The sequence below is a fragment of the Sinocyclocheilus grahami genome, unplaced genomic scaffold (genome assembly GCF_001515645.1).
Source record: "Sinocyclocheilus grahami isolate Dianchi unplaced genomic scaffold, SAMN03320097.WGS_v1.1 scaffold2454.1, whole genome shotgun sequence".
Classification (NCBI taxonomy): Eukaryota; Metazoa; Chordata; class Actinopteri; order Cypriniformes; family Cyprinidae; genus Sinocyclocheilus; species Sinocyclocheilus grahami.
In genome coordinates, this window is record NW_015507633.1 from 25,381 (window position 1) to 41,307 (window position 15,927).

Below are 15,927 nucleotides of genomic sequence, written 5' to 3' on the forward strand. Positions count from 1 at the left end.
CCGTGTGGGCCCTGCACGGAGATTCACTACGATCACATTGGGAATCGTAACGCCGCCGCACTGGTCAACGCAGACAGTCCGGATGTGGTGGAAATCTGGAATCTAGTATTTATGCAGTATAACAGGTTAGAAAAGTTACTTCCAGTGTTATTTTACTATTTATTGTAGTTTTTATTAATATTTTGAATTAGCTTTTTTATTTAATTTTAATGTGCAGTGGAAGCTTGTTCTGTGGGGATGCGATGGCTCATGCTGTAGATATTCCCAACATTTTATTAAAAAGGCTTTGATGGGGGGAAAAAAGTGTCTAGCTTTAATTTAGGTTCAGTTCAAGGCAATATTTCTAATTCTCATTTAGTTTGTTTTTCATTTAATATTTATATTAGCTTATTTTTATATTTTTAATTTCATTTGATTTTTTTTTTAATTTTGTCATGTGCTTTTGTCATTTTTTTATGTTAATATTTAGGTTTAATATATTTTAATTTCAGATTTAGTTATACTGTCTATTTTAGATTTATTGTATTTTTATTTCGGTTTTAGTTTTTATTTTCAGCTAGGAATTTTAGTGCATGAACCAAAGCAAGATTTTTATTTTAATGTATTTTTATTTCAGTTTTAGTTTATATTTATTTCTAGCTAGTCATTTTAGTCATTCCACTTGTTTCTGTTAGTTGTCAAGGCAACATTTCCAATTTTCATTTAGTTTACATTTTTCATCTAATATTTATATTTTATTTCAGCTTTATTTCAATTAACAAAAATGTTTTAATATAGCTGTGGTTTCAGTTAACAATAATAATAACGTACACTGTGAGGATTTGAATATGTCAGTGCTCTCTCTCTGTGTTGCAGGGAGGTCAATGGTAGCCTGCGACCTCTGCCCCAGTGCAGTGTGGATACTGGGATGGGTTTAGAGCGACTGGTGACTGTACTGCAGGGGAAACGCTCCAACTATGACACAGATCTTTTCACACCTCTATTGTCCGCCATCCACCAGGTCTCTAACCTTCATTTAACCTTTTACAGGAATAATATTGCAGGTTCAGTACAAACCAAACCACATTATCTCTGTTGTTTGTTCATGTAGTGCTCCAAGGCTCCTGCATATCAGGGCAGGACCGGAGAGGCTGATGTGGGTCAGGTGGACATGGCCTATCGGGTCTTGGCCGACCACATTCGGACACTCTGCGTGTGCATCGCTGACGGAGTTTACCCAGGCATGACAGGCGCTGAGTGAGTTTGACTTCATTGAAGTACGCAGAGTCATTTAAAGGATAAAATTCATGCAATATGCCCTCTTTGTGATAGGCTAGTGTTGAGGCGTATCTTGAGACGTGCCGTAAGGTTTTCTACAGAAGTGCTGCAGGCCCCTGAGGGTGCGCTGGCAAGCCTGGTGCCTACTGTAGCTCATATACTGGTGAGATGATTCAGAGCCTGCCAAATTATTACAGCCATCACTGCATTGTGTCTGAAGTTTAATTTTTCCTCTTTTCTCAGGGTGATGCCTATCCTGAGCTGCACACAGAGTCTGAGAGGGTAAGCATGTTCGAGAAGCACCACAGTTTACATTTATTACAACTGGGTAAATTCTTACGAAAAGATACACTACCATTTTTTTTTTTTAAAGAAATTAATAGTGAGTGATTGACAGCAAAGACATTTAGAATGTTACAAAAGATTACGATTTCAAATAAATGCTGTTCTTTGAGAAAGTTTAAAAGACAGCATTTATCTTCAAAGAATCCTTAAAGGGAAAAAAATGTATTCCAGTTTTCACAACAGTTTTAAGCAGCACAACTGTTTTCAACATTGATATTAATAGGAAATGTTTCCAAAACAGAATATTAAAGTGATTTCTTAAGGATCGTGTGGTACTGAAGACTGATTTGCATCACAGGAATTAATTACATTTTAAAGAAAAATATTTTAAATTGTAGTATTATATCACAATTTTACTGTTTACTGTATTTTTTATCAAATAAATGCAGCCATGGTGAGCATAAGAGACTTTTTTCAAAAACATTTTCAAAATCTTACCAACCCCAAACTTTTGAACTGTAGTGTATTACCATGTTCTAAAACACAATTAAAGTGAATCTTTAGAAAACACTAATAATTTAATAAAAGTATAATATAATAAAAGTAATCTTTAGCAAATCTTAAAATTATGGCTTGTAGTATTTCAAACAATATATTTAATGTTTTATTTTAATTTATTTAGACAAAACAGTATTTTAACATTAGAATTTTAATATCAGCCATTATCAGATATCAGTCATTAACATGAAAATAATTAACTGCTTATCTGCATTAGCCTACATTTTAATATTGGTGCAGCCATAATTCTGTACTATGGCTTATATCAGTGTATCATGGCATTTTTCAACTTAGGAAAACCTGCTGATTACAAAGTGCAGGAACTGAATTTTTGTTTACATGATAATCTTTGTGCTTCCTCTATAGATCATGGATCTCATTAATCAGAATGAAGTCAAGTTCCTGTCCTCACTGAAGCAGGGCAGAAGGGTGATTGACAGGACCCTCAGCAATATGGACAAAGACACTGCTGTTTTTCCAGGTAAAATCCACAAAGTGATGCAATTCACTTTTCTTAATCTTTTCTTAATTTCTTTATTATCTGTGCAGGCTCATTAATGCTGATTTGCTAATATTTCTCTCTATGTGTTTCTCTCTCTCTATTTATTTTATTCTCTGTGTCCATTGTGTTGTCGCTTCTATCAGCCTTGGTTGCCTGGTCATTACATCGTAACCTGGGCTTCCCTCTTGATCTCATTGACCTGATGCTGGAGGAGAAGGGAAAGATGGTTGATAAAAAAGACATGACAGTGCTTGAAGATGAATATGAGAAGGTACTTGTGATATCATGTTGGTTTCCTTAATCTGACATCTGATTTGAGGATGAATAATGGGTAGTTACAATTATTATTATGAATAATAAATGTATTAATGAGCCCTGTTTTTTGGGGTATATGGACTAATTTTGTGGGGGTTTTTCTCAGTTGAGGTTTCAGTCGGAGGAGGATGATGGAAACAGGGTGGACCAGCTGGATCTTCATAGCCTGGCGGAGCTACAAAGTCAAGGAGTTCCTCATACAGATGACTCCCAGAAATACTGTTACAGTCTGGGATCTGATGGACAATATGGTACTGGAGGGTGAAAAGATTTTGTTAAAAAATTTAGGAGTTTGTGAAGCAGATAAATCTTTATAACTGTGTCCTGACCAGACGTGAGACTAAATGTTTCATGAAGCAAGCAACACACTAAAAAACACTCGGAACACCTCAGTAACCACATAACAACATAATAAAAAATACTTTAAAAAACAACCCAGTAACCACACAGCAACAAACTACAAAACACTCAGAACACTTTAGCAACCACGCAGCAACATGTTAAGGAACACTGAGAACTTCATAGCAACCGCATAGCAACTTGCTAAAAAAAACTCAGAACACCTCAGTAACCACATAGCGACATGCTAAAAAAAACAAACTTGTAGCAACATTCTAAAGAACATTCTGAACACCAAAAATATTTAATCACCTAAGCAACTACACCCAATACAACACCTAGGTGTTAAAATTGCCCAACAGAAATATGCTAAAAACACTCAGAACATCAAAAACATTCCTAACACCTCAGTAACCTCATAGCAACATGCTAAAAACACTCAGAACACATCTGTAACTGCATAGCAACATACTAAACGTCTTTCGGATGAGACGTTAAACCGAGGTCCTAACTCTCTGTGGTCATTAAAAATTCCAGGATGTCCTTCGAAAAAGAGTAGGGGTGTAACCCCGGCATCCTGGCCAAATTCGCCCATTGGCCTCTGACCATCGTGGCCTCCTAACCATCCCCATATCTGCTGATTGGCTTCATCATTCTGTCTCCTCTCCACCAATAAGCTGGTGTGTGGTGGGTAGTGGTGGAAATTTTGATTCTTTCAAGAGATTCGTTCATTTTCAGTTTTTCGACGAGACAAAAACATTAAAACCCATTATAAACGAGGCATTTGTTACATCCATTGGGGACATAATTACGGATTATAATGACTTATAATGTCTTTTTACGCATTGAATCGCACCGCGTAAACATAAAACCATGTCTGCATTTGTGATCGGAGAAACGACAAACAACAAGTGCTACTCTACACTGCTCAAAACTCGCGTTTGAATCGCCAGTGGCAAATTTTTTATGTATAAAAAAAACGTACTTACAGTCTGTGAGTCAGAACAGCCGGCATTGTAGTCTACTCTACCAGGATCAGGAAACGGTCTTACATAAAATGGGCTGCACACATCTGAATATTTGGGTTGAACTGTTCTGGAACAGTGTTGTAAATACAACTTAACCACTGATTTCTAGTCATGTCCTCTTTTGGAAGGCCAAACAAAGTAGTTTCACTTTCGTGGCATTATGTTCTTTATGCTAAATATGAATATATATACAAGCGTATGTGCACAGTACCTATAACTGTGCTTTGCATCCGCTTTCTGCTGATTGCTGCTGATCGAGATTGACATGTTAAATGGCCGACTGACCCGGTACACTCTCAGTCATTTCATTCACGAATGACATGTACCAGTTCGGTCATTTCGTTCACGAACGAGAAGATCTCTCGATCTCATTCAGACTCAAAAGAAACTCGTTCAGTGACGGCCGTTCACTGATCTGTGCATGCGCTGCTAATAGCGCCGTGCTGCTATGGAGGGAGGAATATCAGTGAACGAGAAATATGAGTTAATGGATTACGTGAACGAGAACGATTCGTTCAAAAAGAACGATTCATTCATGAACGTATCATCACTAGTGGTGGGCGTTCTGGCGCAATATGGCTGTCATCGCATCATCCAGGTGGATGCTGCACACTGGTGGTGGTTGAGGAGATTCCCCCCTTCTATGTAAAGCACTTTGAGTGCCCAGAAAAAGCGCTATATAAAATGTAAGGAATTATTATTATTATTATTATTATAAACAGCACTCAGAAACCATCAGTAACTGCATAGCAACATACTAAACAGCACTCAGAACACACCCGTAACTGCTAGGGATGGGTCACGAATTTCGAATATTCGATTAGTTGATTTAATTCTAGAATATCGAATAGGTTGTGCGATTATTGTCTTAAAAAAATCTCCCCATGTTTTCCATCCTGATGTGGTGGTGATGCGTTCATGTAGCTCTGGCAATAACGCACCTAAAAGCTGTCAAAGACAACAGAAGAGCACAGTCTCACGCACACACTGTAGACTTGCATGGCATAAAAAAAGACTTGTGTAGCATATAATGGTTACAGTAATTTGGGACGATGTCAAATAAGAGCTCTGTGTGGACCACAAACACCCCCGACTGGGTTGATTAGAGGTGTGGCTGAATCCGTATTCAGAAAGGCGCGGAAAACAAATAACGCGTTCTACGGAGCCACTAAAAGGACATGGTTAGCTGCTTGCTAGTGGTAGCCTGTTACATTACAGTACATAGCATTTCACTTACCACATAAACAGAGTAAGGAGAGATGACTGATAGGATGATGGCGAATGATTTGCAGATCCTGAGCACCACTGACGAACATCTAATCTTGTAAAATGTGTGGGAGCACTGCCGAGTGCTGCTCGCTAATCTCGAAAGTAAAAGTAAAAAACAAGCGCGAGTTCATATTTCAATGCCCCGCATATTAATAACGACTCCTTGATGCCCGCAGTTTACATACAGTATAATTACCCAACAGTATAATTGCGACAGAAGATATTGAAGTATATTTTCAGTAAGGGTAAAATCTTTGCGTGGCAGTAGCAGCTGCCACTCGACCTGCCACCGTTATGTGTGCCTGCCACCGGACCTGCCACCGCTATGTGCACCTGCCACTCTATATTTTTCCTCCCATCTCGTATCTATTCACTTTAGGGATTCAATTTTTTAAAATGGAAATGTCCTAGCCTTATGAGCATTTGATTTATGCTAATCAATGGACTGTTATGTTAATAAGTGCCGTCATTCGGTTATGTTTATTATATTAATATGTTTCAGCAAGTTACGATCATTATGGCTTGAGTTAATAGCCTATCTTCTGAATTAAACAGTTTATCATACAGATTGAAAGCGTGAATCCCGTCTCTCTCCATCTCTCGGGGGAGGGGTGCGATTTTCGAATAATACCTGGCGATTTTCGGATATTATTTTTGCTTGGAATCCTCATCGCTAGTAACTGCATAGCAACATCCTAAACAGCACTCAGAACACACTAGTAACTGCATAGCAACATGCTACAAAAAACACTCCAAACACCTCAGTAACCACATAGCAACATGCAAAAATAAAACTCATAGCAACATTCTAAAGAACATTAAGAAAACAAAAAACCCTTAAACACCTTAGCAACTACATCACAACATGTTAAAAACACTCAAAACACCCCATAGAAACATGCTAACAAACACTCAGAACACCAAAAACACTCCTAACACCTCACTAACCACATAGCAACATGCTAAAAAACACGAACACATCAGTAACTACATAGCAACATACTAAACAGCACTCAGAACACATCAGTAACTGCATAGCAACATACTAAAAAAACACTCAGAACACGTCAATAACAGCATAGCAACATGCTTATAAAACACTCAGAACACGCCAATAACCACATAGCAACATGCTTAAAAAAACTCAGAACTCAGTAACCACATAGCAACATTCTAAAGAACATTAAGAAAACAAAAAACACTTAAACACCTTAGCAACTACATCGCAACATTTTAAAAACACCCAGACACCAAAAACACTCCTAACACCTCACTAACCACATAGCAACATGCTAAAAAACACTCAACACCTCAGTAACCTCATAGCAACATGCTAAAAGAAAAAAAAATTATAATAAAAAAGCACTCTGAACACCTCAGTAACTGCATAGCAACATGCTAAAAAACACTCAACACCTCAGTAACCTCATAGCAACATGCTAAAAGAAAAAAAAATTATAATAAAAAAGCACTCTGAACACCTCAGTAACTGCATAGCAACATGCTAAAAAACACTCAACACCTCAGTAACCTCATAGCAACATGCTAAAAGAAAAAAAAATTATAATAAAAAAGCACTCTGAACACCTCAGTAACTGCATAGCAACATGCTAAAAAACACTCAGAACACCTTAGCAACCACACAGCAGAACACGCCAATAACCACATAGCAACATGCTTAAAAAAACTCAGAACTCAGTAACCACATAGCAACATTCTAAAGAACATTAAGAAAACAAAAAACACTTAAACACCTTAGCAACTACATCGCAACATTTTAAAAACACCCAGACACCTCACTAACCACATAGCAACATGCTAAAAAACACTCAACACCTCAGTAACCTCATAGCAACATGCTAAAAGAAAAAAAAATTATAATAAAAAAGCACTCTGAACACCTCAGTAACTGCATAGCAACATGCTAAAAAACACTCAACACCTCAGTAACCTCATAGCAACATGCTAAAAGAAAAAAAAATTATAATAAAAAAGCACTCTGAACACCTCAGTAACTGCATAGCAACATGCTAAAAAACACTCAGAACACCTTAGCAACCACACAGCAACACACTAAAAAAACACTTTAAACATCTTAGCAACTGCATTGCAGCATGGGAAAAAAAACACTCCGAACACCTCCGTAATTGCATAGCATCATAATTAACAACATTCAGAAAACCTTAGAAACCACATAGAAACATGTTAATAGACTCAGAACGCCTCAGTAACTGCACAGCAACATGTTTTTAACAACACTCAGAACACCTTAGCTATAAAACACTTAAAACACCTTGGCAACCAACATGCAATCACATAGCAACATGGAAAAAACACTCAGAACATCACAGTAACTGCATAGCAACATTAAAAAAAAACACTCAAAGCACTTTAGCAAACACATAGCAACATGCTAAAGAACACTCAGAAAACCATAGCAACTGAAAAGCAACATATAAAAACACTCAGAACACCTCATTAAACAGATATCACCATTTTAAAAATCACATAACACCTTAGCAACCACATAGCATCAATAATCGCATAACTTACTAAAAAACACATTGCATGGCAACACCCTGGCAACCACTATGTAGCTAGGTGGAGCAGGATTTGGACCAGTGAGATTTCAGTGTTTGCGAGGTTAACATTTCAATGCATTTGCTAGGCTAGGACAAAAACTGTAGGTAATATTGAAGCGATAGCATTTATTGATTGTCACTTTATGGTATCATGCCTGGCTTGGACACGGTATAAGACTAAACAAGCATCCAGACTCTTTTCCTCTCTCAGTGTTTCAGCCTTGCAGAGCGTCAGTCCTGGCACTCTACTGTGACGGGGCTCTGGTTTCAGAGGTGAATGAGGGTCAGTGCTGTGGTGTGATTCTGGACCAGACCAGCTTTTACGCAGAGCAGGGCGGACAGGCGCATGACCAGGGTTACTTCACCAAGGATGGACTGCAGGTTACTGATTACATCCCATCTGACATATTTCATTTGTATGTATTTAAGCACAAGATTCACCATTGTGGTTATGCTTTTGCAGGATGTGCTGTTCCCTGTAAAGTCTGTCCGTCTGGCTGGGGGTTATGTGGTTCATCAAGTCACGGCAGGAGAGACTTTGAGAACTGGAGACCAAGTGGAACTTCATTTAGATGAGGTGGGAGTAGTAGGAGTAAAAGTACCAATACCATAATAATACATCATGCGGATACCTTTCAGTAAGTGCTATATTTCCAACTCTAGGCTAACCGCCTGGGCTGCATGGTGAAGCACACCACCACACACTTGCTAAACTTCGCTCTGCGAGAGTTGCTAGGTCCTGCTGTTAACCAGCGAGGGTCTCACTGCACCGCCAGCCGGCTCCGCTTCGACTTCAGCATCAAGGTACAAGGGCTGAGTGGCTGCCTCAGTGATTTAATAATTTCCAGAATGTCTAATACCGGTGTATGTGCTTGTTTAAAGGGCTCCCTGAGTGTGTCTGAGCTACAGCAAGTTGAGGAGTTAGTCCAGCACATCATTCGTCAAAATGCAGAGGTGTACATGGAGGAGGTCCTTCTGTCCAAAGCTAAACAGATTACGGGTCTGAGAACGATAGATGAGGTAAATAGGAATGATTCAATGCCACTTTTTCATTTCCAACACTGCAACCTCAGCTGATACCTATGCCAATCTGATACCAGTATAAGATTACCCTGTACAAATTGTGCAAAATTTTCATTATATGAAAGGTTCCAATGCCGAGTAGCACAAAGTGCTTATGTCAGGGCTGTCAAACTCAATTCCTGGAGGGCCGGAGCCCTGCAGTTTTGTTCCAACCCTGCTCCAACACACATACCGTGTAGTTTTCAAATAAGCCTGAAGGACTTGATTAGTTGGACCAGGTGCGTTTAATTAGGGCTGAATCTAAACTCTGCAGGGTTCCGGCCCTCCAGGAATTGAGTTTGACAGCCCTGGCTTAAGTGCTCTTGGGCACAGACTGATGCGCTTTAAAGCAATGGCCTTTTATGTCAAAGCGAGCATTGTTCCACCATGAAAAGTTCATAACAGTAAGAGTAGAAAGATGAGATATTCTGAGATATGAACTTGTATTAAATACCTGGAATATACTGTCCATAAAATATTTATTGTACTTTTTTGTCCTATTTGGAGCTTGACCGTAACAACCATAATGCACAGTATCGGATTTGGATCTGTCCCAACTGACCGATACCTAACAAAACCAATTGAAGCCTATCTGTGTCAGACCGATATTGTATATCGGATTGTTGTATGCTTAGAGGTATATATTTCGAGGGTGTAAGACAGGGAAGTCCAATCCTGCTCCTGGACATCCAACATATAGGGATGTCCCGATCAAGCTTTTTGTGCCCCCAATCTAATCAGAGTAATTTAGTATTGAGTATCTGCCAATTAAGAGTCCTCAGGGGCAGTGGCAGGGTTGCCAACAAAAAGAAAAAAATAGTGGAGCTATGGTTTGAAAGCATGAAGCTCATGGTGTCAGAATACCAGTCTGCCAGTTAATCATCTACACATGACAGTTGACATAAAATAAAGGATTGGGCTTGGGATAGCCGATACCACTCAGTTAATAAATGCTTTATCAGCCCCCGAAACGGATCCTTGAGATCAGCTCGGGACATCCCTACCAACACACTTGCTTAAAGGTTTCTAGTTCTGAAGTCCAGCTAATCATGATCCTGAAGTCTTTGATTTGCTGGTTTAGGTGTGTTTATGTAGGATTGGAAATAAACTCTACAGCATAGTGGCCTTTTAGGAGCAACTCTGGGCAACTCTGATTTAAGATTAAAGGACTATAATTTTACACTCCAAAATGTTCTTTTCATTTTGGTACCCTGCACCATTAGTGGAAACAATCTATATGTGAAGTTTTGACCTGTTGTTTGTTTTAGGTATATCCAGACCCAGTGCGAGTGGTGTCCGTGGCTGTGCCCGTTTCGGATCTGCTTAACTCAAAAACCAGCAAACAAGCTTCAGTGGAGCTTTGCTGTGGCACGTAAGGTTCTTCCGAAACTGCTGGAACACTTTGGGAACAGGGGTTGCCAACCCACCTCCTGGAGAGCTACTTCTTCCTGCATTTCCAACTTTGCTCTGCAGGATGGTAGCCCTCCAGGAACCGGGTTGGCTACCCGTCTTTGAGCAAACCACCAACACATTTGGCTTTTTCCAAGCTGCAGCCAAGGTCACCAGTATGTTGTTGTTTTTATCAGGCATTTATTGAGGACGGGAGCAATTGGGGACTTTGTCATTGTGTCTGAGAGACAGATGGTGAAAGGCATTAGCCGTATACTTGCCGTTACTGGAGATGAAGCCAAAAAGGTTTGAAAATCAAAATCTACCATTGCGTACCAGGTTAATTTCTGTGATACTAACTGTTCCTGTAACCCAGGCTCGTGAGACGGGCCAAGCCATGCAAGAGGAGTTGGAGTCTTTGGCAGTCCAGGTAGAAGCTGCAAGCTCTCTGTCTATGCCAGCAGCACAGATGCTCTCCAAAGAGGTTGGCCTCCTAATGAATGTACGTAACTCTCCATAACCTCTCATCTTCGTTGCCAATTCAGTTCATGATGTATGAATTTCATTGGTCAATATCCTACAGTATGTATGATGCATTTTAGGCAGTTGATATCACACCTATCCCACAATGGCAGAGGAGAGAGTTGCAGACTCGCCTAAAAGCAATGCAGAAAACCAGCAACACTACCATCAGAAAATTGGAGATCAAAGAGGTAGACACATCTAAAGGCTTAAAATTCAGTCTATGATGCCTGTCAAATGATGCCAAATAGTAGTTTGCTGGGTAGTCATTTCTGTCACATCTGCTCTGTTGATATGTTATGTTTTTCTTCTGCTTCAGGCTGCCTTGAAAGCCAAAGAGCTGCTGGTTAAACACTCTAATAAACCTGTGGTGGTGGACTTGATCCAGACGGACTCTATATCGGTAATTAGTATGTTTTGAGATGATGTTTGATAATTGTATCTGTGTCTCAGTTACATGTATACATGTGATCATATTTAGGTGCTGATGAAGACTGTGCTCCAGCTGAGCAAGAGCACTCCAGATTCCATGGTCATGTTGTTGTCTCACCTGCAGTTGTCAGGGAAGGTGCTTTGTGCCTGCCAAGTACCCAAGGTACAGCACACACAAAATCTCACAACTATGATATAACCACACAGGTATGTGATTTGTCTTCATACGCTTTTCATAGGGCTCTGCTAGTGGCTCAGCCATTAAATGGGCTCATTCTGTGTGTGCACGCTTGGGAGGAAATGCAGATGGCTCAACCGACGTGGCTAAAGGTGTGGGAAATGCAGCCAGTCTCACAGATATCACAGACATCTTGCACTGGGCTGAAGAATTTGCTCAAAACAAAATCTGAAAGGCATCCTGACCAAACTAATACACCACAATGGATCTGCTTCATCAAAATGGTTAAATCTATTAAATATATAGTTCCTGTTTCTTTGTTTTAAAAGGTTGGGACATATACTATAATTTTTGATTGTGACATTTTGGGAGGTGGGGTTATTTAGATATTAATCACTGCTATTAAGTTATTTATTGCTCTGTTTTGGAGATGGTCCTCACTGCAGAACATAAGATCCAGGGGGCGTGGATCTACCCGTCTCCACCCCCTGATCCCTAAACCCACCCATCTCCACTCCCTAGATGTGGATCCAACTCACGCCCCCTGGATCTTGTGTTCTGCAGTGAGGGGCTACTGCTGTTTTGGGTACACTTTATAATAGTAGGTTTGGTTCAAGAAAATGCTATTAAATTTAAGAAATGGCATTGCTCTGTTAAGAATTTATAATTGTAAATTCATGATTCATATCATTTCTAATGTGTCTGAATGTGTCAGTTAAATCATGGTGTATGAAATACAGTAAAAGCACTGTTCAGTGTGTCAGAGCGCCACCCTGCTGGCAAGAATCAGCTATTGTCCTTCATCTGAGAATCAGCATATTCAGCCACCAGAGGGAGACAAAAGAGCTGTAAAGTCTCACACCCGCAAACAGATGCTGAACTTACCTCGAATCTCTAATAAACATAACCACCTTTATAGACATAATCAGTGTTTTACCACCAATTTGCTGTTCTCTGGTGGTCTGCGATGACATTTCAGTCTTGTGTGATATTTCCATCGAGTTTTGCATTCTGACGTCACTGTTTTCACAAATTTGCATTTTTGTAGTTTACACTGAGACAGTGGTATTGTTTTCAAAAATGTGCACTGTGAAACCTGTTTTAAAGGAGACATATTATGCCCCTTTTTACAATATATAATATAAGTCTCTGGTGTCCCCAGAATGTGTCTGTGAAGTTTCAGCTCAAAATACTCCATAGATCATTTATTATATCATTTTTGAAATGCCTATTTGAGTGGAAGCAGAAAACCAGTTTTTCGGGCCTGTCTATTTAAATGAAAATGAGCTGCTGCTCCCCGCCCCTTTTCCAGAATAGAGCTGTGCCATTATAGCTGGTACCTGCTAAAAACATCTGTTGTGGTTCTGATGATCATTAAATAAATCAATAAATCCACCGCTCTGTTGTCTCCTCTGAGGCTGGGACTGTAAATAGAGTTCTGGGCTCGTCTGTGCAGACAAAGACAGAACAGTTAGCATGTTTTGCTCAAACTTTCGCCATGGCATTAGAGCTGGTACACCGTCGTCGCTTGCGAAAACACAATGACGGTGCTGCGGGTGTATTACATTTACAGATTAAGGGGCGGTAATATTATAATGAAATCCCTTTGCCACGTCACCAAGGGAGCGAAATCAGACACGCTTGTTTTCTCAGACGCTTGCAGAAAAAGGCTTACCAAAACAAAGTTACTGGGTTAATCTTTTTCACGTTTCCTTGGTTGGTAGATGCACCGTGGACCTGATTATAGCACTTAAAACCTGGAAAAGTCAGATTTTCATATGTCACCTTTAATGTACCCAAAATGCTGTTGTCACGTAAGTGAATGGCAAAAACGCATACAAATTTGTTTTAGTTGAAAAATGTGTAGTGTAAATTCCCTTTCAATAAGCGCATAGCCTACCCATACTCTTCACGCTTGTCAAAATGATTCGTCAGTTTCTGTTAGTCCCACACACAATGTTCTTTACAACGTAAGGACCTAATACTAGCAAGTCTTAAGATTTGTTCGTTTGTGGAGTTAGAAAATACCAATCGGGTGATTCTTTAGCAGTGGCGGCTCGTCGGGGGAGGCATAATTTTAAGGTGAAAATGGGAGGAGGTACTATGTAAATAAATGTTGTTTGTCTTTCTTTCTCAGGTGCTGTTTGGCTCAAGATAGAGATTTAATATGCCACATTAAAACAGGATTCGTTCTGCTGGTCGCTTTGACATTATCATTGTCTGTCATCTATTTTGTCTATGATTTCTCACTCAGTCCAGTCAAAGACCCTCACACCTGGTTTAACCTTGTAAATCAGACTCAGTCCTATAATTTGGTGACTGAGGGCTTGTCTGGCAAAAAAATTGCCTGGAATTTTCTAACTAATCAACAAATCATTCAAAAAACTACCGCACAAAAAAAATCACATTTCAGTGCATCATCATGTGGCTCATCCAAGCAACTATCATTTCATTCTGGATGAACCTGATAAATGTAGTCCGATTCAGTTTCTGGTCTTGATGGTTCCTGTGGCCCCTCAACAGGTAGATGCTCGTAATGCCATCCGGAGCACATGGGGGAATGAAAGCTCAGTCCAGGGAAAAGCAGTGCTGACTCTGTTCTTGGTGGGTTTGACTCGAGGACCTGAAGCTCAACAGCAGCTGGAGGAAGAGAGCCGACAACACAGAGATTTAGTGCAGAGCAACTTTGTGGACTCCTACTTCAACCTGACCATAAAGACAATGGTGATCATGGACTGGTTGGCCACTCGTTGCCCTCAAGCGATTTTTAGTATGAAGGTTGATTCTGACATGTACATAAACGTGGAGAACCTGATGAGCCTGCTATTGGCACCTAACACACCCAGACAGAACTACATTACAGGATTTTTGATGTGGAACCAGAATGTCATTAGAGACAAAAAATCAAAGTATTATGTCTCAGAGGAGCTGTACCCCGAATCAAAATACCCCACGTATGTGTTGGGAGTAGGATATGTGTTCTCCAACGATCTTCCCAAAAAAATAGTTGAGGCTTCCAAGGACATGAAGCCTTTTAACATAGAGGACGCGTATGTGGGCACTTGTCTGAAACGGTTGGGCATAAAACCTTCACGGGCTCCAGATCCTTCTCAGTTTCGGACCTATATGAAGGATTCTAAAGGTCACAACCTTTCCAAGGTCATTACAACAATCGCAAGGTCACCAAAGCAAATAATAGAGTTCTGGCAAAAAGTAAAAAGACACAAATGAACAGATAAACCAGCACACAAGGAACAGGGATGAGCAAAATTAAAAGCCAACACGCTCTGTGAATGAATAGCTAGGATACACTTTCCTTGAAGAGAGTCGATAGCAAAACCATTTGCTGTGGGAAATAGGATTTATGTATGTATAAATAATATGTATTATATTTGTATACGCATGTTCACATTTTGTTGCACACGGCACATTTCAATGTTCAGTGCTTTCCATATTCAAATTGCAAAGCCTCCACTCTCTTTTTCATCAGCTCTTGTTACTCAACTGCACAATGCTAACAGAAGCAGTTGCTTGTATAACAATATTATACCTTACGAGCCAGAGAAACAAATCTTTAGATGTGTGTGTTTTGGCACAAACTCTGTCTTTACTTATTTACTTATTGTAGAGTAAACAAAAGTTATCCTGAGTATTGTAATGTTGCAAGTGAGTGTCATGACAAATGTCAGTAGACCGGGAAGATTTTAAAACGAGCGGCGGTTCATTCATAAATCCAAAGTGAACAGATTTTCACACCTCCAACTGAGAAAGGTGAGGGGGACTAGTACCGCTTTACAGCATTTAATACACACACACACACACACACACACACACACACGTAAAACTAGCTTATTTAATTATTTTTCTGTTAATTTCATGCTAAACAATTTAAAAAAAGTGGGGTGACAAATGAATTTCAAAAAGTACAAGACTATGAATGTTATTACAGTCTTAGGTTTAACTAAGCCTGAAATCTGCTATACAACTTAATTATGAAGGTAACCTATTGCATTAAAATATTTTATTTAACAAGGCGTAAAACTAGCTTATTTAATTATTTTTCTGTTAATTTCATGCTAAACAATTAAAAAAAAGTGGGGTGACAAATGAATTTCAAAAAGTACAAGACTATGAATGTTATTACAGTCTTAGGTTTAACTAAGCCTGAAATCTGCTATACAACTTAATTATGAAGGTAACCTATTGCAT

At 39.4% G+C, this 15,927-nt stretch overlaps 2 protein-coding genes across 3 annotated transcripts in view; both read left to right on the plus strand.

Moving 5' to 3' along the window:
* Positions 1-12,203, plus strand: part of aars2 (alanyl-tRNA synthetase 2, mitochondrial (putative)) — a 19,384-nt gene extending 7,181 nt beyond the window's left edge. The window contains exons 4-21 of one of the 2 annotated variants that reach the window (XM_016261486.1): positions 856-1,000; positions 1,091-1,236; positions 1,312-1,420; positions 1,501-1,539; positions 2,467-2,581; positions 2,746-2,873; positions 3,024-3,168; positions 8,347-8,516; positions 8,599-8,712; positions 8,799-8,939; positions 9,018-9,155; positions 10,466-10,569; positions 10,784-10,892; positions 10,963-11,088; positions 11,189-11,299; positions 11,428-11,511; positions 11,590-11,703; positions 11,780-12,203. In XM_016261486.1, coding sequence (XP_016116972.1) covers positions 856-1,000; positions 1,091-1,236; positions 1,312-1,420; positions 1,501-1,539; positions 2,467-2,581; positions 2,746-2,873; positions 3,024-3,168; positions 8,347-8,516; positions 8,599-8,712; positions 8,799-8,939; positions 9,018-9,155; positions 10,466-10,569; positions 10,784-10,892; positions 10,963-11,088; positions 11,189-11,299; positions 11,428-11,511; positions 11,590-11,703; positions 11,780-11,950 — 2,209 coding nt within the window. In that variant the 3' untranslated portion in view covers positions 11,951-12,203. The remainder of the gene's footprint in view (positions 1-855; positions 1,001-1,090; positions 1,237-1,311; positions 1,421-1,500; positions 1,540-2,466; positions 2,582-2,745; positions 2,874-3,023; positions 3,169-8,346; positions 8,517-8,598; positions 8,713-8,798; positions 8,940-9,017; positions 9,156-10,465; positions 10,570-10,783; positions 10,893-10,962; positions 11,089-11,188; positions 11,300-11,427; positions 11,512-11,589; positions 11,704-11,779) is intronic. The other variant, XM_016261487.1, reaches the window with a different exon arrangement.
* Positions 12,204-13,519: 1,316 nt separating this feature from the next.
* Positions 13,520-15,016, plus strand: LOC107575070 (beta-1,3-galactosyltransferase 2-like). The gene is made up of 2 exons (XM_016261482.1): positions 13,520-13,532; positions 14,132-15,016. The coding sequence occupies exons 1-2, from the start codon at positions 13,520-13,522 to the stop codon at positions 14,947-14,949; spliced, it is 831 nt and encodes a 276-aa protein (XP_016116968.1). The 3' UTR covers positions 14,950-15,016.
* Positions 15,017-15,927: the final 911 nt, after the last annotated feature.